This window comes from Amaranthus tricolor, chromosome 4, assembly GCF_026212465.1.
Source record: "Amaranthus tricolor cultivar Red isolate AtriRed21 chromosome 4, ASM2621246v1, whole genome shotgun sequence".
Lineage (NCBI taxonomy): Eukaryota > Viridiplantae > Streptophyta > Magnoliopsida > Caryophyllales > Amaranthaceae > Amaranthus > Amaranthus tricolor.
The window spans coordinates 28785168-28810759 of NC_080050.1; the positions used below are offsets into that span (position 1 = coordinate 28785168).

Here is a 25592-nt window from a genome sequence, read left to right on the forward strand (position 1 = left end):
ATTTAAAATAGTAGTGTTTGTAAGATTACCTTTATGAATAAATTCTTCAACCAAAAATCACATTAGAAAACCAAAGAACTTCATTGATACATTTGAACAAACACCTTGTGTACGTCAACTTATAACGCCAAAAGATAACAATCCAGGCTCCCTATTTCATCACCATCAATAATACTCAACAAACTCATACTATCCATAATTACCCAATAAAGAAACATAAAATAATCTTAAATACTTGATTAAAGAAACACCCAATTGAAATCCCAATTTAAACAATTAATCTCATGATTGGTTATTCTCGATTTTCATGACATTTTGTTAGTATTTTTGTCATAACTCTCTTATACAAACTCATTTGGGGGCGATTCAAGTACCTACGCAGAGCTTTACAAATCTTATGAAGACACCAAAACCTAAAAATGGCTAGAAGATGCTTGAAATCAGTCGAGAACAGCGAGGACAACACCTGAATTTTTAAGAACTATAAATGAACTTTGTTTTTAAACTTTGAAGATGAATTAAAACCCAAATTGTAACCATTAATCAAATACTACCACATGAACTAGAACTCAAAGAGAACCCAAATGAATCCAACTTCAATACTTGAATTAATTACCCAATTGAATTAATAACCATTACTAATCAACATTAAACAAGAACCCAAAACTTGATAAGAACTCAATTTGATACTAGAAACCTAACTTGATATCATAATCAAAATTACCTAAAAAAATCTAATTGATACTCAAACTATAAACCAAAAACAAGATCATAATACCCAAGTTCAACATGAAGTTTAAACTCAATAATCTTGACAATAACTTAGTCATCACAAACTCAAAGCATAGTAAACAAAATTTTCAACAATAAACAATATATTGAATCAAAATCATAGTCATAAATCAAATGAATTTGATATATAAAATCAATTACTCAAAATCAAACTTTAAAAGCATTACTAATTGTGTCTTGCCTCTTTTATGAGCAAATCTCCATTAAAACTTGATATGCAGGGTTTTTGAAAATCATGGATGAACTTTGCCCTCTTCAAAGCTTTTAACTTCAATCAACCTTCAAATAAACCTTTAGACAACTTCTAATTGATTCTAACCCAACTTTGATGCTCTATGAACCCTAACTTCAATAAAAACCCAATTAAGAAACTTTAACTTTACTTTTCTCAATTTAATCTTTCATTAAAAACCCTGCTTTATTCCCTTAACTTGCAATTTTTAGACAGAATTTATGAGTATCAATTCCCTCTTTCTATTTGGGAATTTCGAACATGAAGAGATGAGAAATAGGATTATAGAGGATTTTGGGTTTCCTGGGTAAAAGAGTTTTGTTTACTGATTATTTTTCTCATTGATGATGATGAATAATATGAGAATCATATTCTCTTGTTCTGATGTTTGTAGTCATCAAAAGAATGAGTAAGCAAATTGTGTCACTAACCTTAATCAATGTTTGACACTTCATACGTTTATGTGTCTAACCATGACACACATACCTTTTACCCTATTTTCATCGTATAACTTACTTTTGCCCCAAATTTAATACGATTGATATCCTTAAATAATAAAATATTATTTCGTATCTCAATAACATAACATACTTAAAATTTAATAACCCAAATGTATTAAAATATTTTACTAAGTCCTAATAAAATATCACGCTTAAGAAATACTAATCCCAGATACACTTAATTAATTACAATTAATTAAGCGGCTAATTTTTGGGCTATTTCACTGCCGTAACATTTTCCGTTAATTTCTTGTCAATTTCCGTTTAATTCACCATTTTGATGTTTCTACCCTTATTAAGTGTTGGTTCTTGTCTTTATAATTTACCATAAACATTTGAGAGCATTGATGAATTAAGCGGTGAATTAAACGTCAAAATGGTGAATTAAATATTTGAGAGCATAAAAATGGTTTAGGGCAAATTTCTTGTCTTTATATTTTTCAATCTTTTTGAGTATTTAAGTATTTGATGGTATATGGAATTTTTTTTGTTTTGTTTTGTACGGATTTAACTTCGGGTACTTTAAAAGTTTAATTTTTTATGCATGAGTTATTTTTTAAAATATTATTTATCTTTAAAATGTTTGTAGATTTTTATATGATTTTTGTATTTTTTAAGTATTTTTTTTAATGCAAAGATAGATTGTATCATACTCCCTTCGTTCTTTTTTGTTTTTTTCGTTTATTTTTTACATAGTTTTTAAAGTAAATTTTGAGCTTTAATATCTCTAATTGCACATCATCAAAAATTATAAAAGTATATAATAATAAAGTATACATTAAGAAGAATCTAACAAGATCTTAAATAGATATATTTTATCATCTATATATGTCTTAAATATCTTAATCAAATTTCTCTCTCCAAAATAGAATATTTTAAACGGGAAGAACATTAGGAAACGAAGAGAATATCAAATTAATGATGTTTGTGGAGGGAGTATCATATAGAAGTTTTAACACATCATTTCATATCATACATACTAATAAAAATGCTGGAAAATGACAAATATTATTCTTAGGGAGCTTTGATGAATGGAATTATTTTCATAAATTATAGTTGATTAAATGACAATATTTACCTAATTTAGAATCTGATTTTTTTTTAAATTGTAGCTAAATTAGGTTAAATACTTGTATAATTTATTATCGGTTTATAGCAATTTCACATACCTAACCTAAAATTTGATATATTTAAAACGAAAAAGTGATATGTTCGATAAATAATTTTTTAAAAAAATCAGTATTTAATTTTTGCGTTAAAGAAATCATGTATTCGATAAATTTAATTACGATAATATATACTTGCATTATTCTTTGAAATTATATATTTATATATTTTACAATTATAAATTCATAGATTGCACGAATTTCTATACTATAATATTGAGACGATTTAAATCAAGACTTCTATCACCCATAGGCTATTACCATCTATTACATCATTATCGTCAAACATATTGATCACATAATCTACTATTAAAAATAATAGGAAATATCATTTTTAATAATACAACTTTTTACCATCTTTCTTATAATAATACAACTATTAATTAACCATAAATAACATGAACTAAAAGGTGTGTTTTCTTGTAACATCTCTAACTTGTCAACCTAGAATAGTAAGTCATTTTGTCCGATAGAAAAAGAAAATTAAAATAAAAAAACCCTTTATTGTCCCATCTACATCAGAGACTCCATCAATCACCACCCTTTCCACCACTGTGCGGTCCTCCCACCCTTCCCCCACCCCCTTTTCCTTACCCGCTAGGCCGCTACCAAACATCCACTGTCAACGTCAACACCCGCCACCACCGTACCCACCTACCCTTCTACATCAATTAAACCTCGACATCTCCTCCCCGATGAACCCAGCCAACGAGCTCCATGCCCCGAGCCCTCTCTCCGATGAACAAACAGAACTCCTGCCTGTGTGAGACAACAGAATGTCAAAGTCAAATGAATACCATTTGGTTTTGTTGGCCAAACATTACCCCATTGATACAACTTTTATATTCATCAATCATCATAGAAGGTCTCATTAATACCCCATTTCACAAATATGTCATTAATTTTAACTTGGATGGTATGGTGAAGATGGTATAAATGCTGTTTAGATAGAATCTCATAAGTTGGATTCCCTTAAGATGAAGAAATTAGAATTTGATTTTAATATTTATTATATTATATTGACATTTCATCTTTCGACTCCTTTTTCACCCAATATAATTGAACAAATTAGATTTAAATTAGGGATTTAAAATTAAAAAATTACCAAAATCAATAATCCTGTTAATCACCTATAACCTATAATTCACATAAGTCTTTTAAAACCCAACCAAAAACCATGGTAAATAAAAGGATAAACTCATCTCCTTCTCATTCAACAAATTGTATTCAATCTCTGAACTTCTGGCTAGTTTTTCTTCAATGGCTTGAAATCCTTCAATTAGCAAATGATATTTTGATTCCTTAATACAATATATGCAAATGGCGTCACATTCTGAATGCAAATGACACTCACATTTTTGCTCCAAGGTTGTAAGATTGTTTTGGAGTGAAATTTTCAACTCATGTCATTCCACAATTGGTTTTGGAATTATGGATTTTGGGTAATATTTTCAATTGTAAATCACACAACCCAAAAAAAACCATAGTAAAGAAAGGGATTTACAGCACTGACAATTTTCCTTCTATTATTTTTTTTTTCTTTAAATACTCCCTTTTATTTAGCTTATGTGTACCATTTTCTTTTATGGTCAAGTCACCTTAATTGTCCTATTTTTATTTTTGGTATGGGTTTTTGACTTTTATGCCCTTAGTAACTTTATCCTATTTTCAATTATACCCTCTATTACCCATACTAATTTTCTTCCCTTACATTAAAAAACCCATAATACTATTCTCTTTTCTACCCTTAGGGTCCCACTTTTAACTCTTCTTGCGACTCTTAAAGTGAATAGGAGGGAGTATAACTTAACCTATTTAATAGTTGTATTATTGACAATAATTTTTCCAAAATAATATCCTAATATAATAATATCAACATATAATTTTTTACATGTACGTGCTAGCAAAATACAAATATAATTAATAAATTTATTATAAAAAAATATAATTATAAATGGTCTTAAATTCTATGCATTGTATATTCAAGATAGATCCACATTTTGAAAATTTTAGAGTCGATAAAGATTCAATTTGACGAAAGAATTAATTAAACAACCCAGCACAATGAACTCCATTTGTTAGAGCAATTTCCTTTGATTCTATGCAACTATCCATCCTTTTTATACTTGCGTTCTAAATTCGCATTGTTTACTTTTGAAAAGAGAATTGGCTCAGAATTACTCATTTTTATTAAGTCCAGGGCTTCTTTAAATTTGAAAGTTTTAACATACTAGGTCTCCATACTAAGCCTCAAAAAAATTAATGTCCTGCTTTATTTTATTTTTTTCTTTCATTTCGTCAAAAACCAATCTTACATTATATAAATTTATCTAAAAAACTAGAAACTTAACTATTTAGTCGAATGTCAAGTCGAATATTAATCCGACTCTATTTTAAAGTCGAATTATATAACAGGACATGAAATCAAATTTTATCTCAAATCTAAATTGAGTTTTTTTTTTTTTTTTTTTTTTTATCTTGGATATAATTAGATGAGAGTCAAATTAAATCGTAATTCATACTCGTTAATGACAATCATTTTTTATTGGTGTTAGGTCGATTCGAAAAAATAAAAAACCCCCATTGAAAATCAAAGTAATATACACTGCAAATGAGATAAAACTTGATTCTCAATCAATAGCCATGTTTTATTAATTTATTTATAATCAATCCCTCAACTGGTATACACGGACACGTCCTTGAACTGGCGTGTCCCGTGTCGGACACGGACATGCGAAAATCCGTGTCCGACACGCCAAATGAAATATTCAATATTTTAATATTTTTCCAGACACGCGGACACGACAAGGACACGGCAAGCAGTCAAGGACATGTTTTTTTTTAAAAAAAAACTATTTTCCTTTCTTTTCTTCTCCGTTACTTCCCATGTTTCTGATAGATATGGTCTTGATATTGATGAATTATTACCACATTTATTATCATTATTTTCAATTTTATCATCATTTTTTCCTAATTTTTGCAACCCAGGAATGATTGAAACCAACCTTCTTTTTTTTCTTGATCTGTTGGTAATTTATGGGTTTATTCCCTTTAATGGAGAAGAAATCAATTTTAATTTTATTTTTTCTGGGTTTTTTTCCTTTTCTGATTTTGAATAATCTTCAAAATCTTCTGATATTTTCCCAGAAAAAATAATTTGCAATTTTGATGTTAGAAGAACAGAATTTGGGGAAGAATAAGAATCACTTAATTTTTATGGGGAATTTGAGGTAATTTTTTCTAGAAAGGGAATTTTAGTATGAGTTGTTAGCAAAGCTGAGATTTCTAAATTTGATGTGGGTATTTCTGAAAATTTTTTGGATTTGAATGGTTTTGTCTGGAATAAATTAATAAAGATTGTAAAATTATCTTTAATTTGATATATTTATTATATTACTATTTTCGTGTCCTGTGTCCGCCATTTTTAAGTTTGCGTTTTCCCATACCCGTATCGTGTCCATGTCCGTATCCGTGTCCGTTTTAGTGCAACCTAGTCCCTCAACTTTGGTTATTAAGGAAGTCTTTCATATCTTTCTCTTGGCAGTGCCGACAAAATCAGAATGAATGGCGTAGGCGGAGGAATCCGACCAAGGTGGAAGACCACCAAACCTTCAAAACCATCTCTCTTCTGTTTCTCTCTCCTCCTTCTCTTCTTCTTCTTCTTCTTCTTCTTCTTCTACATTCAAAACATTCTTCCTCAGTCCGCCATTTTTACCTCCTCCAAACTACCACAAACACAATGCAGCGCTGCATTTGGAAGCGTCCAAAAGTTCTTGTGGTATGCTCCTCATAGTGGGTTTAGCAATCAGCTTTCAGAGTTTAAACATGCGATTGTAATGGCCGCCATTCTTAATCGGACTTTAATTGTTCCTCCTGTTTTGGATCACCATGCTGTTGTTCTTGGTAGTTGCCCTAAGTTTAGGGTTTTGCCTCCTAATCAACTTAGACTTGATGTTTGGAATCATGCTATTGATTTATATAGTCAAGGAAGGTTAGTCATCTATTTTAAGGTTATATATATTTATAATTAATGTTTTCGGATGTTCTTATTGTTTTTCCCCTTTTCTATTGAAATTGATTAAAATCTACATCTGATATGTTACTCTGGATTTGAATATCTCAATTTTCCAACGCAACTCTTTGGTTGAATGATTTGATACTTCATTGTTTGTTGTTTACTTTGTCAATCGCTATAATGAGATTAAAATCATATTATATCTGCATTGATTTGAAAATTTTCTTGCATATAGTTCAGAAAGTGATAGAAATTATATTTCTGCAAAACATATAATTGCTGATCAAAAGTGGCTGTTGGATTAAAGGGGTAATTAGTCTCTGCATAATCATTCATATAATGTTAAGACATAGCATTAGAAATCAACACCCAGATGGAGAAACACGACAATGTTCATGGTCCAACCAAAGAAGTATGAGCTGATAATCTTTATGGAACAAGTAGCCATAAGCATGACAAAAGTCATTTAATACTTGTCTAAGGACATTATCTTATGTTATATAGAAGACTAGAAGAGGACAATGACTGAGTACAATGTGAAAGTACTATCCAGTGTTCATTAAACTTCCAAAAACACCCATCTCTTGTCTGAAAATTTTCTTCTTCTTGGGAGATGATCAGATTAGTCACGGTGTTTCCTAATATGCTCATTGCTTGTAGTGAATGAAACATGCAAATTGAGGCAATTGAATTAGTGTCCCTTTGGGTTCATTCTTTGCGCATTTTGAATATTGCAAAATATAAGAAGTATATAAGATAGCGAACACCTATGACACATGATACATTGAAGATATTGTTAGGCCAAGGATAAAGAAAATTATGATTTGGTCACAATACACGTTATATTTGTGGATATGACTTTGGCGATGGGAGGTGTTTGTGATGAGCCAGGAGAAGGTGATGGTTTAGAAGCACATGGAGAAGTTAACATTTTGGAATGTTCAACAACCAAAACAAAATGTTCTCTTGGCAAGAGCTTTTCTCTTAATTATTAGCCGTGTTAGGTAAATGCAGATTAGAACAATGGATTTGACCAGCCTAGATTTTAGTGTTTTACTGACTGACAAGCTAATTTTGTTACATGTTTATATAAAAGTGTTTGAAAACATTGATCTATTATTTGAAGTCCAATTTGTGTTAAATGACTTACATGCTTTAATTTTCTATGGTGATGGAAACCCTTGTATTTTTTGAGAACTTTGTGACAATCATGTCATTGGATGTGTGTTAAACCCAACCTATTCTTCCAAAAGTACATATTTGGTGCTTTTTGGCTTCTGGATTGTGTGCCGTTAAGCTTGTCAAGCCACCATTTTATCAAACACCTTAAATAGCTTGTTTGACCCCCGTACCTTCAAAATTTTCTATATCATCTCTTTGACCTCAAAAATCCATTTCACCAAACACCCACATTGCTTGCATCTATTTAGCATAAAGGGGAAGTGGTGCAAGGGAAGCAGAGAGAGATTTTTTGTTGTTTGAATAATAAAGGAATGAAAGTTGGTTTGTGGTTTGGGGTGGAGAACATTAGGGAAGAAAAACATGGGAAACTCAAGTCAAAGGCGCTACAGATGACTGAAGCTACTATCTTCTATTTACTTTATGTTTTTGTTTTTTTGGGTTAAGTCAAGTGGCTAATGCTCTTTATTTCCAATCACCTCTCATGTCTAATAGTAGAACTTTCACAGGAGGGAAAAGAGTGGAGAGGAAAGACAAACATGAGACATTTATGAAGATTTTGGCTTTTAATTTATTGTTTTATCAGAAAGTCAATACCCACAAATGGAAAAGCTGTTCTCATCAATGAAAAACAATGGGAGGGAGGAAGGGAGGCCACTTCTTAGGAATTGACTACCTTATTTTAACCTTGCTGATGAATATGTGGCCATAATATTCCCGTACCCGTGTAAAACAGATAGGAACATTGCATTATTCTTGATAAATTCAATGTTTGCTTCTTGTCCCAATACAAACCAAATGAAAACAGAGCAGATGGAGCAATTTGTTTTATGTTATGTCCTACAATTGCTACTCTCTCAATCCCCTCAAATAAATAACAGGAAAGGAAATGCTACCTTCTCACTAAGAAAAGGAAAAAAGCCGCAGACTCTATTTTCCTAACAGGTGAAATATATTTAAGGAGGAAAAAAATATTTGATGTATGATGTATGGGACCTTTTTGTGTTTTTGGTTAATATAATCCACCTTCCAACTTTAATTTGTGTGATGTAAGGATGCAAATTATATGATTGGAATTGAAATCCATTATATTGCATGACAATCAAACAATATGACTTATGAGTGATGCTTTTAAAAGACTTTAGATTTGGTTTAGAATTAGCTTTTCGTTTTGTTTATTTGCTTTTTGCATTCCATTTGTTCTTTTGGAATGTAAACTATAACCCATCAATAATTCTTTGAGGGTAAACAAATATTTTTTCTTTCCGAGTATTTTCTATGTTTCAAATTTAAGTTTTAGTTAAAGATTGAGCTTTGACCAAAATTTTAAAAAATTTATGACTATTGTTGTGGGTGATGTGATGGTGTGAAAATCACTCCCTGCTGTTGTAATGTTTTCTCACTGCTCTGCTTTTGCATCAATTCGGATAATTAGGGATCTAAATTTATCAGGTTCTCCTTTGTAAACTGCGTTTATTCTTATTTTAGGTGCCTGTTGCACAAGTTCATCAAAGGTACTTGAACACAAAACAAAATTTTATGTCAACTTATCTTTCCATCATCACAAAGATGGAGTTTCTATGAGTCGATGAATGAAGTGATTATTCTTTTTTAGTTGTGTGATCAGCTTTACTTTTTAGCTGTTTGCTTAAAAAAAAAACCAGGATTTTACATGATATTTTCTGTAGGCAATGGTTTCAAGTATGTCTGGCAATGGTATTTGACGAAAGATCAATACTGTCCATTTGGTATCAAATGATATAGTGAAAATTTGTAATTTATTTGTGTTAGAACTGAAATGAAGCTGGATATTAATTTTAAGGTGTATGCTGATTCAATAAATTCTCAATTTTTATTTTCCCCCAAGATCAATGTAATTTTTATTAAATGCCTCTGGATGCACATGCAGGTATGTCTCCATGGCAGAGATTATCGATCTATCTTCAGTTTCTAGTATGGTTGACGTTATAGATTTCCGAAAATTTGTGTCATTGTGGTGTGGTGTGGACTTAAATTCTCTTTGCTCAGATGATCCAAATATACAAACGTCTTCATTGAATGACGTGCGGAAATGTGGATCCTTTGTGTCTGGATTTCAGGGTAGTGTAGACAAGTGTTTGTACACAGTTGATTTAGATTGCAGAACTACTGTGTGGATCTATCAAAATAACACTTCAGATGGGGTTTTGGATTCCTTTCAGCCTGACGAACAACTCAAAATGAAAAAGAAGATTTCATATGTTAGGCATCGACGAGATGTGTATAATTATCTCGGACCTGGTACGCAACCTCATTCGTCTATACTTTTGGCATTTGGAAGCTTATTCTCTTCCTTTTATAAAAATTCACAGCTTTACATTGACATCAAAGACTCTCCAAGGGATCATCGAATTCAATCCTTGCTTCATAAGTTAGAAGTTATGCCATTTGTTGCCGACATCATAAATGCAGGAAAGGAATTTGTCCAAAAGAACATCGGAGCACCATTTCTTTGTGCACAACTAAGGTTGTTAGATGGTCAATTCAAAAATCATTGGAAAACTACCTTTTCATCGCTTAACCATAAAATTGATGATTTAAAACACCAGGGCTCCCTCCCTCTTCATATTTTTGTGATGACTGATCTTCCCAGGACCAATTGGACTGGCAGCTATCTGGGAGACTTGTCTCGCAATTCATACTCATTCAAACTTCATGTCTTGAGTGATAGAAAGGAACTTGTGGAAAGAACTGCAGCTAAGGTTGGAGCTTCTTATGATGGTATCGAGAAAATCCAATGTTCTCGTCAGTTGCCTGATATTCTTCTTTATATTGAAGAAACCATATGTAGCTGTGCTTCTCTGGGATTTGTTGGGACAGCTGGGTCTACAATTGCAGAAAACATAGAGCTGTTGAGGAAGAACAGTATCTGTTGAAAACTGATGAGATTGCAGTGTGACACAACCTATTGAACTGATTTCTTCTCTCATGGAACTGCAGTTTTGGTTTCGCGTGGAATGCTGAGAAATTCAACGCGGCGAACTGCCGATAAAGTCATGCGACCTGACTATTGTTGCAAGGGTCTTGCTTCAACTCCAAAATACTTTTGGTAGTGTTGATGTGTTTTGCCTGCAGCAAGCATTTTGTGCAACAATCGGATTCATTCATACATACGCACACAGGACGCGTGACGGAAGAGTTTCTGGGTGCATGTACACTCTTTCAGTGCTGAAAGGAATATGAATATTAAAGATAAGAGTTCTGGTTTGATTCTGAATTTCTGTTTTCTTTTCATTGCTTTTAGTTTTTTTTACTTCAAATTTAGTTAAATTACTTGTATTGTAATATAATTTATAGCTGCAAGCCTGGAAACATGGAAACTATGGCCTACCCTGTTGTGTTTCATTGGTCATATACCATTTAATAGGAAAATTATTTTGGGAGTTATCCTTACTTCACATTTGTCCCCTTTTTTTTGGGAAATAAAGATTTTTCCTTTCTTTCTTTATTATTCCCTGTTAGGAGTGATCCTTATGATCAAGGGACGAACAGAAAACTATGAATAAATTTCATAAGTATATATTCTCTCTGTTTTCTAATGTTATTCCCGTTTATTTTATTTTGAATAGAAAAATTTAATTAAGATTTTTGAGACATAGATTGTTTTATGACACGTATTTAGATATATTAAGGTTAAAATTTTCTTTGAAAACTGTGTAAAAACGAAAAGAATAAAAAAAAACGGAAGGAATATAAAATATCATAATACGTTATATGTAAATCTTATAAACATATATGTAAATATAATACATATTATAATTATTTTTGATGAAATCCACTATTTTGTGGGTATAATATATCTTGTGGGTATAATATATTTTGGAATAATATATTCCGTGTGAATATTTTTTGTTGTTATTTTTTTTATTTCGTTTCCTAAAATTTTAGTTGCTAAAGTTAAGGTAATTCTAGAATTAGTTTTGTATATATATTGGAGTTGATTGATTAATAAAGGTGAAAAAGCCATAACTTTATACTAAATCTACACATTCACATTGTCATTGTCATTGTTGGATAATTTAGTATCCAACGGTTCCTCAACAATATGAAACAAGCGGTAATAATACTTGTTCCTCTCATCTGAAATATTGTTACATTAGTGACTTAGTGTTATTGGTATTTGGTACTATTTATTTTTCAAATTTATTTTATAAAAGTATATTGCGACTAATGTGAAAAAGAGTTATAGTTACGAAAAATCTTGTTTGAATCGTTTAATCGCATATTTTTATAATATCAAATTTGTATTAATCTTAGTTAAGTGTATTTTAAAATTAAAATGATCAAAATTACGTATTAGATTGAGTTAAAAAAAAATTTTAAAATTTTTTATGAGCGGAATAGACTCGGTATGATGATGATGATTAAGTAAAAAATAAAATATAGCAAATATAATAGAACAAACGAAATTTTATTATTACGCCTCAAGTTTTTTGAGATTTTTTAATAACACGCACCTGCACCAAAAAATAAATGAGAAATTGAAATTATACTCGCTCCTATTCACCAAAAATGCCTTATTAAACTTTTTATCATTTTTTTGGTAGTTAAATAGGATCATATGTGAAAGAGAAAGAACCTAATATTTAAATTTTGATAGGGGTTAATAAGTGCAAAAGTCTGAAAAACTTTAGTTCAATAGGTAAATTGGTAAACTTAACATCCCAAAAATAAAAATTAGAAATAGGATGACTTAACCCAATAAAAAAATAAAGACACTTAACATGAATAGGAAGAACGAGGGATTATTATCTCAATATCTACATACTTCCCCCGTTACCCGATATTTACTACATTTTTTTGGATATTAAATACTTACTCCCTCTGTCCCATTTAATTTGCATCATTTTCATTTTGGTTGGTCCCACTTAATTTGCATTATTTCTATTTTTGGATTATGACCCACCACTTGCTTTTAATCTCATCGATACATTTTAACTTTCTTTCAATTTTATCCACACAATTCATTTTCTCTCTACATTTATTACCATTATCTACCTTTTTCTTAAAAAACAACACTTTTCTCTTTGATGCAAATCATTCAGGATGGAGGGAGTATTATTTATATTTTGAGTAAAAAATATTAATCTTCATAATTTTTCATTTACTGAAAATAAAAATATTTTCTTTCTTTCAAAAATATTTTTATTTTGAGTAAATGATAAATTATAAAAATTAATATTAAAAAATTAGGTTTTAAGAAGAATAAAATAAAATACTATATAACTATATCATTTCTTATTTATGAGTTGAAATTAACAGAATAAAATTTTAAATAAATATTATATTATTAAAATGTAGAAAATGTAATGGAACAATTCTAGATGCTCTGGTGATTACTTAACAGCTGTCCACCGAATTTATGGTTATTTGTCCACTGTATAAAATTAACATCAAAAGAAATACTGAAGTATGCACGAAAGAAGCTGCATCAAATGTGCAGTTAGTAGTATTAATAGGAACTAAAAATTGATCCACTTTATTAGCATCACAAGAAAACTGAAAAAAAATGATTTTCATAAAAACATAATCACTTGGAAGAACAATTTTTTTAGTTTTAAGAATATAGATAGAAGTATAATTTTTATGCCTTTTGTTCATAAAGATAAAGATACCCAATGAGTATCAAATTTTGATCTCTCTTGTTTATTGTTTGAGGTAAAACCAAAATAACCAAAGATCTTAAATGATCATTGTTAGGAGATTGACCAAACAACTTATAATAAGAGACAAATTATCGATAAATAATAATTACATTTGATTAGTGAGATAGGTTGCAACTTGTAGACATTTTCCTCAAATACTTTATCTTTTCCATTATACTTGTTACTGATATTGATATTTCTTCGCTGAACATGTCATCATCAGTAACAAGTATTTCAGAACGGAAGAAGTATATGACAAGTTAGAACAAAATTGTAATGAACAAGTTGTATTATGCCCGTGTTTATTTACGCTCAACAATGCTGTGTTATTGGGACTGTATAGACATAAGTCTTTTCTTGCATAACGTCTTTATTTAGTTAGAATTAAAGGATATCTCTTTTCATAGTTCCTCCGTTTTATATTACTTGCACCAAACTAACTTTTGCACTATTCATTATTTGATGGTAATTTACATATTTTGGCTATTATACGAGAAAAAACATATTCACATGAGATTTTGTTTAGTGCAAGTATTATGAAACGGATGAAGTAATTCTTTTGCATTATCGTCCTAATAATTTTGATAGTAGAATATAATTGAGTTTTGACGAATTCAATGAATTGTTTAAGAAATTGAACACAATGACTATTATTTTAAATAGTTTTCCTGTTCTGATACACTTTATACATTATGGTTATTTGGTTTTATTCATCATTTAAACTTATTTTATATAGTATAACTAATGTGTAAAAAATATATTTAAATAGAAACTTGTTTAAATCGTCTAATTTTATATTTACGTGATACTACCTTTGTTCCTTAAAGAAGTTCTCATTTGCCATTTTTGGGTGTTCCATTTGTTGCGCTAATAAAGAATTCTTTCTATGTATATCACAAATTTGGACTAAAATAACCTTATTCATCCTTATTTTGATACTCCCTTCAATTCTTTTAAGTTGTCCCATTTAGTTTTTTGACACTCTTCATCGATCACTCTTAATTTGTATTTTTTTCTTAATCTAGACGTCAAAATATAGTCAAGTAGGATCTTATTTGATACGTCTTAATGTAAATTTATTGAAATCAAAGTTTTATAATTTTTAATTCGGCACAATTAGAGATATTTAGAATTGAATTAGTATATTAGATAGTCTGCCAAAACTAAATGAGACAACTTAAAAGAATTGGAGGGAGAATTTTAATAATGTTTATAGTCTCATACTCCCATATATCTTTCACTAACTTCATATTACTCCTAATATTTTTTATATTTCTTATGGTCTCCATATATTTTCCACTAACTTTATAAAAATATTCTTTTATTAGTTCTCATTTAACGTCGTTTTTACTCATCATAACGTATTTTTTCAAAAAATGGACGTCACGATTATCTTTATAGGGTAACTCTTTCGAAAATCCAGACGAAACAAGTACTTATTTTCCTATTTCCTGATATGTAGACTGAAAAAAGATATTTAACATCGTTTGTACCCATCAGACCGATGTTTTTTTTTCAAAAAACGGACGTCGTGATAAGTACTTGTTTCGATCGGATTCCCAAAAGAGTTAACCCATTAGGGTAATCATGATGTCCATGTTTGAAAAAATATCGTTATGATGGGTAGAAATGACGTTAAATATATTTTTCAGTCTAAGAGAGTTACCATAAAAGGATAATCACGACGTCCGTTTTTTGAAAAAAATTTCGTTATGATGGGTAAAAACGACATTAAAGTGCTAAGACATAAGGGTACTATTGGTAATTAAGAAAGTCAGAGGTGATTATGGATGGTCAACAAAAGTCAAAGGTGATTAGTGATGGTCAACGGTCATTTAGACTGGTCAAAGATCATTTGGGTTGGTCAATGGTCAATTGGCCTGTGTAGACTTTGATACTTTTGAGGCAATAATTTGTAAAAAAATAAACTTTAAGGCTGTAATTCATAAAAGCCCTAAATTTAAAGGTTATTACTTGCAAATTTCTCAATAAAAATATGAGTTTTGAACAAAATTAAAAATTTTAAGTTATATTAACTTATCCATTTTAGTTATTATTTAAGTAGGTGTTTTAACCATATAATTTTCATTATTTCTTTCCAAGCAATTATTTCTTTCTTTATTTAGATTTGGTTTTTATCATTGAAATGTAAGCCTCAAAGAGGTTAAACAATGAAAAATAAGATGAAAAACAAATGCAAAATTAACACTATGAGGTATTTTGGATATCTCCTCCTCAAATGTAGTTTTATTAGATTGAAATTAAACAATTTCAATGTAATAAACTTCCCCTTATCTTGAGAGCAATCTCTCAAGATTACAAATACTAAAGCAAAGTAAACACATTCTTAAGTTTATAACAATGCAATAGCCCTCTTAACATAATGTGTTTATGGTGATTTGTTCTATGAATGATGTATACTTTTATAGAGGAAAAATACATCATTCTAGAACCACATCATTACTCACCATTAATGCAAACATTAAACATTCAACATTAACCATCATAACAATAAACATAGTAATTAAACAAGGAATTCTATGCTCTATCAATGCCATACCATAGCTCAAACATCCCAAAAAGAATTCTAGGTAAAGTGCTCGAACGAGCAATTAGTTCAGAATACACTGCCCAATGTGCTTGAACGAGCACACCTCTCCAGCCAACTTTTGACTTTGTTTTCATGTTGCCTTGTTTGAGCAACCTTCATATCATGCCTTACCTTGTTCAAGGCATTATTCCACCCTTTAGTGAAACCTCATTTGCCTCACATTAAGTACATCATCGATCGTTCCAAACCTTAAACCATTCACATACGACACATTCTTATCGTTCCTCTCTAAAGTACAAGAGAAAGCATGCTCAATTAAATGTTCAAAGTTAACGTCATTGTTATGAATATTGGCACTTGCTTTAACAATCATCAATGTGATACCCCAGCTTTAGCTTTAAAAGGGATTGATATACTACTCATATCAACAAGGTACATCTTCTTTTCTAGGGAGCCCATTTGTTAAGAACTCCTCAGCTAAGCGTTCTTGATGGAGAGCTATGTGCACACGAATGAGGCCAAAGTGTACTGGAAAGATTTGTGTTGGTTTGTGGGGTCAATCTATATTGTTACAATCAAACACAATTACCAATTGGTCAATAGATATACTATGTACGTTAAAAGAACATCTATTATAAATTCAACAATCAATAAGTATCAAAACTTTATACCTTTATTTGCGTTTGTAGAATTTTTGTTTATTGATTTTGGAATGTAAACATATCAAATTCAACCAATCTATATAAATCATTTCTTTTAATTTGATCAAATTTTTTTGGCTTTAATCATTTTTAAAGCATATCTTCTTGACAAAAAGGTTGAATAAAGACAATTTTGATGGAGAATAGTTCTTTTAAGTGGTCGATTGGATTGAAAGCAAGTATTTATGTGGTAAATAAAAATCAAACTAAAAAAACAAAGTTAATTTGATAAATGATTAAAGGGATTTGATTGTTAGAGAGGTGAAACAATTGATTAGAAGGTAATGAAAAACACAATCCTTAAACATCGTCACCTTTTTCATCTTATCGCTACCCCTATTTTAATGAATTGACGATATTGCCCCTAGACTATAATAATAATAATAATAATAAAAATAAAAATAATATTATAAAAAAATAATAACAATAATAATAATAATAATAATAATAATAATAATAATAATAATAATGATAATAAAAATAAAAATAATATTATAAAAAAATAATAACAATAATAATAATAATAACAATAACAATAATAATAATAATAATAATAATAATAATAATAATAATAATAATAATAATAATAATAATAATAATAAAAATAAAAATAATATTATAAAAAAATAATAACAATAATAATAATAATAACAACAACAACAATAATAATAATAATAATAATAATAATAATAATAATAATAATAATAATAATAATAATATTTTAAAAAAAATTAAAAAAAAAAAAAAAAATTTAAAGGGGTGAGTCGCACAAAACCCGCGACTCGGCCGCGATTCAGTTGCATGTTTTGTGCGACTCGGACTGAGCCACGACCGAGTCGCGAGTTTTGTGCGACTCACCCCTTTAATTTTTTTTAAATATTATTATTATTATTATTATTATTATTATTATTATTATTATTATTATTATTATTATTGTTATTATTTTTATTTTTATTATCATTATTATTATTATTATTATTATTTTTGTTATTATTGTTGTTATTATTATTATTATTATTATTATTATTATTATTATTATTATTATTAATATTTTTGTTATTATTATTATTATTATTATTATTATTATTATTATTATTATTGTTATTTTAAGTCTAGGGGCATGTTCGCCATTTTATTAATATAGGGGTGGCGATAAAACGAAAAGGGGGGCAATGTTTAGCATTACCCAATGAAAAATGAAGAATATGAGCGAAATCAATCTCTTTTTTATTCATCTTTTTTTATTTTCTCTCATTCTACCTCTACCACAATTATTTCAATAATTTTATTTGTATCTCTAATTAGCTTTGTTACATTAATTTGATTTTTTTTATCCCCTTAAATATTCACTTTAAATCCAAGTGACCCGTAAAAGGATTTGATGAGTAATTCCAATTTTTTTATAAACACGCATAATAACTCAATTAGCTTTTTCATGATATTTTTGTCATTTTCATGATAGTAAATTTATGAAAGCCACTTCTTAGAACAACTAATCTCTTTAGAGATGTATCTCAAGCCCAAACCATTAAAGATTAATGTTTACTTACCGTATTTTTAATGTCTGCTTATATTATCCTTAATGTTTACTTACCGTATCTTTAATGCCTACTTCAATACCTTAAATGTATACTTACATCATTCTTAATGCCTACTTATAATATTCTAAAAAATATATAATGCGCCGATCCAATTAAAGATGATTCCTTAAAAAGACCATTTCTCACGAGAATTTATGTACTCCAAAACATAATTTCACTTAAGACCGAATAATAAATTAAATCAAAATCAAATCCTATCTTAGTTGGTGAAAAAAAAAATTCTAAACAATTTTGATTCACTAATATGTGGCTTGTAATGAAAAACGAAAGCAATTAACGTTTGTTATCCACATCCTGTGGCCATGGACTCCTGCAGTCCTCTCTGTTTCAACCACTCTTTCCTCCATTCCCTCCATCTTCTCCTTCCCCTGTTTCTCATCTTCATCAACCTTCTTCACCTTCCATGGCTGCCACTACTACCTTCTTCAAATCCATCTCCACTCTCTTTTCTCTTCCCTCTCATTCTAAACCATCTCTTCCCCCAACATTTCCTACCCTAAATTCTCACTTACCCATCTCCGAATTCTCCATTTCTTTCCGAAATTCGAACAAGTTTAGGAAATCTATTGGGTGTAAAGCGTCGGAAATATCAGTGGCGGAAGGATCTCAAGCGTCGAATGATGGTGGGAAAAACTGGGTGCCAGTTGTGCCGTTGTCGGCGTTGCCGAGGGGTGAGAGAAGAGTGATTATTCAAGATGGGGAGACTATTTTGTTGTTGTGGTATAAAGATGAGGTTATTGCTATTGAGAATAGGTCTCCTGCTGAGGGTGCTTACTCTGAGGGTTTGCTCAATGCTAAACTTACACAGGTTAGTAGATTGAATCTCTTTCCATGTTCATTTAGCGCTTCATTCTTCTTCTTCTTTTTTTTTTTTTAATTTTTATTTTTCAGTTTTTGGATTTGATGATGCAAAATACAATGACTATACTGATTTTATTGATTAGTTTAACCGATGCGAATCGTAATTTAGGCTTTGTTAGTGGGTGGTTGTTGGTTTTGATGATCCAAAAGTTTGTTTGATATAGGCTGAATAAGGGGAACCGGTGCAAAAATAGGGTTTCAGTAGTGGTCGCGAAATGTGTTTCACGAATGATACAAATGATTTTGCGGTCCATCCGGCCCATAATTTGATTAGGGTAAACTCAATAACTTTTAGAATACGGTCGTAATACGATATTGCGGGCTTGTTTTTGCACGAGAACTAATTTCGAAAGTAAATTCACTGCAAAAAAAAGAGGAACATTTTGGTTCTAGCCTTCAAGGAATGCAATATAAATTTTTTTTTGGAATCAAAGCATTGGGATTGTTGTTGGTTGTAAAGATAGTAGTATGAATTGGGTTGTTATTAGGAAGTGGCAAAAACTGAACAAATGGGTTTTGGTTGAACAGCTAGTCTATTAAGAGACCCTCTATGAGAGACGCCTTTTCAGGCCCAGTCCGTTAAAGTTGAATGTTTAATTTTACTCTATATTTTCCTTTATAGGCCGACTCAATCAGAGATGGTTTCTCCAAAAGACCGTCTCTCACAAGAATCTGTGTTGGTTGAAATGAAAACAACCATGAGAGAATTGGTGAACTTGAAGTTGCCAAGCTGCAATGTGAGCCGAGGCAGAGTTCTTCTGCCAAATTATTTGGTTTATGTTTTGGGTGTTACTTCATTAGTTTGTAACATGGATGATGAATCATTCTTCGGTGAAATATATGTCGCTAGTTAGTTCGCCTCATGAATTCGCAATTTGCTCAAAATGGTTCAAAAATAGCCTAAACTGACTATAATTTGTTTTTTTATTCTCGATTCGCGATTGGCGAATTATGTGATACTAGTTCTTTAGTCAACATATTTGGTTTGAGTTTTTGGGCATTGCTTTTGACTGAGATGATAAATTTTATGTCTTAGCAGCCCGTAATTATCCATTCGATTGAGCCAAAGATTATAATTCTTCGATTTCGGTCTTTTTCGGATTATAGTAAATTATAGTATAATAACTTTATAAGTCATGGGCAATTTTTTTACATGAAGATGTAGAATGTTAATTGCTTAGGGTCAATGGGAAACACCCTCATTGTTATTATAAGGATAATATTACGTACATCTAATTCGTAAACAAAGTCTAATCAGGAGCCACTTAAGGATATTAAAGTTGACGAAAATGTGGAGGATTTGGATACTACCAATTAGGTATTTGTGAGGATTAATTTTGTAATCCAATAAAAGTTCAGTTTTCATTTGTTCTGGCACTGGTCTAGAAATCTGTTGTTCTGTTCTTATTTTACAGACTTCTACTGTTTCATTGATGCTAGAGCCAATAGCATTTGCTGCAGTTTAGCTTACTTCTGCCATCAAAGCCAATTTACAAGCATTCTTTATCCTTCTTGAAAAGGCTGCTTGTAGTTGTAATTAGGCCTGTGCAATGGGCTGGATTGGGTTATAGTAAAAATGAGCCGAGCTGGGTCGGGCCTTACAAAATAGAAGATGGGCTTTAAATGGGTTGTGCTCATAACACCTGATTCAGCCCGTTTATCTTATTGAACATAGAAATACATGCCACAATTTGAAAATAATAATAATAATAATAATAATAATAATAATAATAATAATAATAATAATAATAATAAATATTTTGGCTAACAAAGAGCTTCAATAAATTTGAAGCAGTAGATATTCAGTGCCATAGAGAAAATTGTAACAAATTTGTGAATGTAATAAGGATTATGGAAGATATAAGTAGTAGATATTGGCTAATAACGATTATGGAAGATGAATTAGTGCTAAAATATACAATGAAAGATTAAGTTTCAATTTTTTAGCAATAGATTATTGTGGCAGGGATTCCACTCTTGTTATATATTAATTTATGTATAATTAAGTGGTAAAGAAGGAAGGAAATGGATTTTGGATCAAGGCCTATTTACAGCCCTTTTAAAACCCTTATCTTTTAATTTTTATAAGTTAAATTTTATGTCCAACCCTTTTCAGCCCTCCCCCATATACAACCCCTACAACAATTGAGATCCAGCACATTACATAGGTCTAGTTGTAACCATTAAAGGCTCTTAAACGTGCATTAGTTGCTCATGTTCCTGTTTAGCTTTAGGGAAGAAGGATGTTATTCTTCACCCTGAGGCCTATATTGAGGCCTATGTTGTTAGTTAAACAACTTTCACATTGTGTATAATTATGTATAATTAAAAACTATTAAAAATTGATATTAACAACCTTTAAATCGAGTCAAATAAAAATTACACTTGACTATATTTAAATTCATAAATTATAAATTAAAAATAAATTTAGAGTGAGATTTGAATAGCGTTTAGAAATCAAAACATTAACTCTGAATTGAAGGTAATATAGTCTAAGATATGTATGAAAAAGTATAAAGCAATGACTATACATGTGAGTAGGGATGCAAACGGGGCGGGGCGGGGATTGGAATTCTCATCCCCATCCTCATCTGTTAATGCAATACCCATCCCCGTCCCCATTCTCGCGGCGGGTATAATTTTTTTCCCCGTCCCCTCCCCGATGGGTTTGTACCTAAAACCATCCCCGCCCCACCACCCATCTGAGTATCCATCCCCGTCTAATACACATTTTTCCCGCCTCACCACCCGTCAAATCCCCGCTTAATACCCATCTGTGCCACATATTTATATTCAATCATTTAGGCCTTAAAACCCATAATACATATCAAAACTTCAAAGTCTCAAACAAACACACATCCAAAGTCGCAAATAAACTGGGGTTTCCCAAAATTTGAAAAAAAAAATTTTGAAAATAAATTTAGGGTTTCCCAAAATTTGTACATATCTTGAGGCGGGGCGGGGCGGGTATCACCTAGAACCCATCCCCATCCCGTCCCCGCGGTGGGTATGAATTTTATACCCGCCCCGCCTGCATCCCTACATGTGAGGAGCTACGAAGATTTTCAAATAATAACCGGTCTACATCAAGGTTCTGTGCTATTTTTTGCTTCAACAATTCCTAATGAGACAACAAGACCTACACTCATAGAAATTACATGATGCATGTTATTTGCTAATACTATCTTACCAGTGGACGAAATAGGAGTCATCATCATCATATCCGATGTATCCCTTCTATAGAAATCAATGAGTAGGGTTTGGAGAGGGATAGAAAGCGGCAACCATACCCATAAAGAAAAACGCAGCCAAAGAGTTTCTCTATTAAGTTAGAGATGTGAAAACATGCACTAAAATCAAAATGGTTTAAACTAAGTTGATGTAAGACGATATATAGAATGTTATTTGAATGCTAAAAAGGAATGTTTCTATTAGACCAAGACTACTATATTAGTCCAAATGTTTGAACTTATGGATAGATTATCGTAGGAAAATGTGAGTAGTTGAAATGTGTATGTCAAGATGGTAGAGCTAAGATATTCAAAAGGACATAATTTGAAATGAAGATATAAGAAAGATCTTTAGAGTTGCAAATATTGAAGGCAAAAGAGAGAAATTTTTTTTTGATTTGCCATATGCGAAAACGATAGTAATTGTAATATGTACAACACAAGTTAGAAAAGTGAAAGATCAAAGCTTTGAGGAATTAAGAGGAAGATGCAGGTCGAAGATGACTTGAATAAAGAAGAATTCCATAAATTGGAATTTACATGGGGATATGATTCACAATAAGTAGGAACAAATGGAGGAAGAGAATATGCGTGGATGATTGAAATTTATTTACGTAGCTGCAGGCCTGCAGCTCAGTATTAGATAAGCCAATTGAAATATAATCCTTGCTACCAAAATTTTGTTACGTTTTGGTTGATGAAGCATGCCCATTATGTTGAGATTAAGGCTTTCACATAGCTTCTTCTTGGACAATAATGTGATTATGTGCTGATATATTTATGGTTTTAAAGTGCATGGTTTATTATGCTATCCTTTTTATAAGACCTTAATGAATATCTCAACACTTCTAGATGCAATAGTTATTTGTCCATGGTGGCAAGTTCATATTTTTGTGACCCAGTCCTTCATTTTTACGGCAACCTAGTATGTTAACCTCTTTTTGGCATTCTATCTTAGCCGGCCTTGAGGTTTGAAAGGCCCGGGACGAAATATCAATTATGGGTCTCTAATTACTAAATATATTATTATAAGCCTCTAACTATTTAATATTAAAGCGTCGTTTTTGTAATTCTTTTTGGACGGGGTCGGGTCATACACCCCTCTTACCCCTATAGGGCCAGCCCATCAGCCCGGACAATGTTTTTCTGAATTGCAAGCATGTTGATTGTTGTAAGGCAACGAGTTATAAAACAATGCCGAGAGTGCATTTTCTTTCTACGTATCGGTTCTCTTTTTAGAGGCATTGAATGGCTTAGCTCTAGCCTTTAGAGTTATTAGAACATAACGGAATTCATAGATGGACTAGAGAATCTTTAGATATATCCGCATCTATTCAAGACTTTGTTAGCTTGATATCGTTTGATATGCTTGAACTGTTGCATATGGAAGTACCTTCGCTCAGCATGCATGCTTATTGAGCTCATTTTACCATTAATGTTTTGCATTCGTCCTTTTGTTTTTCTTGTATTGTGCAAACATACGTACATTCTAAATTATATGCTCTTTTCACCCATTTCTACGCCAGGATGGCTGCATAGTTTGCCCTACGACTGACAGTACATTTGATCTTCGGACCGGAGAAATCAAGGAATGGTATCCAAACAACCCAGTTTTGAGAGTTCTCACCCCTGCCCTGAGGTCATTGTTCGTGTATCCAGTGAAAACAGATGATCAAAATATCTACATCAGCATGGGGGATATTTCAAATTCGGACGCATCAGCAGAGATTCTCTTTAGTGGCAGGGCTCAACCTGGTTTTACTGCTGAGGATGTCAATGTAGAGGAGGTACACCATCTTTTTACATTCTATACCCAAAATATTTCGTCACCTTATGTCTCATAAACATTGAGAATTGTCTCACTTTCTTAACAAGTAATGGTTTTATGATTTACAACAATTCCATTAATAGGGTCGACGTAAATAGGGTTTCAGGTGATCGGATTTTACGCAATGTTGCAAATGGTCCGGGCTGGATAAAAGCCCTATAAACTTTAGATGGGCTTTAAACTCAACCTGACCCGTTTTATTACTGGAAAGTATTATTATTATCTCTATTGATTAATTTATAATAATTAAATTGTAGAAATGTTAATAATTCCCATTGACATTGTCATTATAATTAAATTATCTATCAAATTATGTTTTTTACAAAGACCTGTTTTCAATCATTATTAAGCCCTTTTATAGAACGCTCTGTTTAATTGTAGTAGTTTTCGGCCCGACTCATTTTTTATCAGGATCTTACAAAACCTTTTAAAAAAGGACCGGATAAGGGCTCAAAATGAGGGACCGACCCGTCTGAACACCCCTAGTGGTAGCCATATCTTGTTATTGATAACAAAAATGTTTTAGATAGACCATTGGTGGCAAATACTATTTAGTATCCAAACTTTCACATAAATAAAAAGTGAAAGTGCATATAATTTAATGAGTCATATTTAATTTAATCTATTATTCTCTTCTATGATGCAATGGTTTATAAATTTATATATATAATATGCAGGTGAAAATGGTGGTGGATGAAAGTTCAGGAGGATTTGGTTTCACATCGAAGAATGAAATTATAAATGGAAAAGCAGCGGTTATCGGGTTTTTATTACTACTAGATTTTGAACTTCTAACTGGTAAAGGCCTTCTCAAGGGGACTGGATTCTTGGATTTCCTTTATTCTGCGACTGATGCTTTCAAATAAGCAGCTGCCTATATGGTAATGTTTCTTTACACACCTCTCTGTCGTCTAACTCCTCCGCTTCCATGCTTTTTTCTTCTACTCATCGTATATAGGCAAAGGCAAAGGCAAAGGCTCACGTTTGATCGTATTGTCATCGTTTGATCGTATATAGGCAAGGTTCATCTTTGATGTTTTTGCGTTTCATTTTCTTATTCAGATCAAATACGTGTATGAGCTTATATTATTGATATTTTACAAGAAACAACTTTAATTATGTGTAATGTCTAGAATCTATAGTCATCTTCCTATGCAGGGCCGACCCTGTATGGGGCAAGAGGGTCCGGGCCCATCCAAAAAATTTAAGACAAGTGAATCTATAATAGTATATTTAGTTATTAGGAGCCTAT

At 31.1% G+C, this 25592-nt stretch overlaps 2 protein-coding genes across 2 annotated transcripts; both read left to right on the forward strand.

The window, feature by feature from the left end:
- The first annotated feature begins 6217 nt into the window (after window positions 1-6217).
- LOC130810037 (O-fucosyltransferase 30) lies at window positions 6218-11462 on the forward strand. Its single transcript, XM_057675957.1, has 2 exons — window positions 6218-6681; window positions 9794-11462. Exons 1-2 carry the CDS (start codon window positions 6251-6253, stop codon window positions 10797-10799), a joined length of 1437 nt encoding a protein of 478 aa, XP_057531940.1. The 5' UTR covers window positions 6218-6250; the 3' UTR covers window positions 10800-11462.
- A 7173-nt stretch (window positions 11463-18635) lies between these two features.
- LOC130810039 (uncharacterized) lies at window positions 18636-25466 on the forward strand. Its single transcript, XM_057675959.1, has 3 exons — window positions 18636-19229; window positions 24039-24299; window positions 25018-25466. Exons 1-3 carry the CDS (start codon window positions 18825-18827, stop codon window positions 25204-25206), a joined length of 855 nt encoding a protein of 284 aa, XP_057531942.1. The 5' UTR covers window positions 18636-18824; the 3' UTR covers window positions 25207-25466.
- The last annotated feature ends 126 nt before the right edge of the window (window positions 25467-25592 follow it).

Excerpts from the sequence above, each read along its gene's own strand:
- LOC130810037 (XM_057675957.1), top strand. The coding sequence starts at position 6,251 with ATGAATGGCGTAGGCGGAGGAATCCGACCAAGGTGGAAGACCACCAAA. Across the intron at positions 6,682-9,793 it reads GATTTATATAGTCAAGGAAG|GTATGTCTCCATGGCAGAGA; the intron begins GTTAGTCATCTA and ends ATGCACATGCAG.
- LOC130810039 (XM_057675959.1), top strand. The coding sequence starts at position 18,825 with ATGGCTGCCACTACTACCTTCTTCAAATCCATCTCCACTCTCTTTTCT. Across the intron at positions 19,230-24,038 it reads TCAATGCTAAACTTACACAG|GATGGCTGCATAGTTTGCCC; the intron begins GTTAGTAGATTG and ends TTTCTACGCCAG. Across the intron at positions 24,300-25,017 it reads AGGATGTCAATGTAGAGGAG|GTGAAAATGGTGGTGGATGA; the intron begins GTACACCATCTT and ends TATAATATGCAG.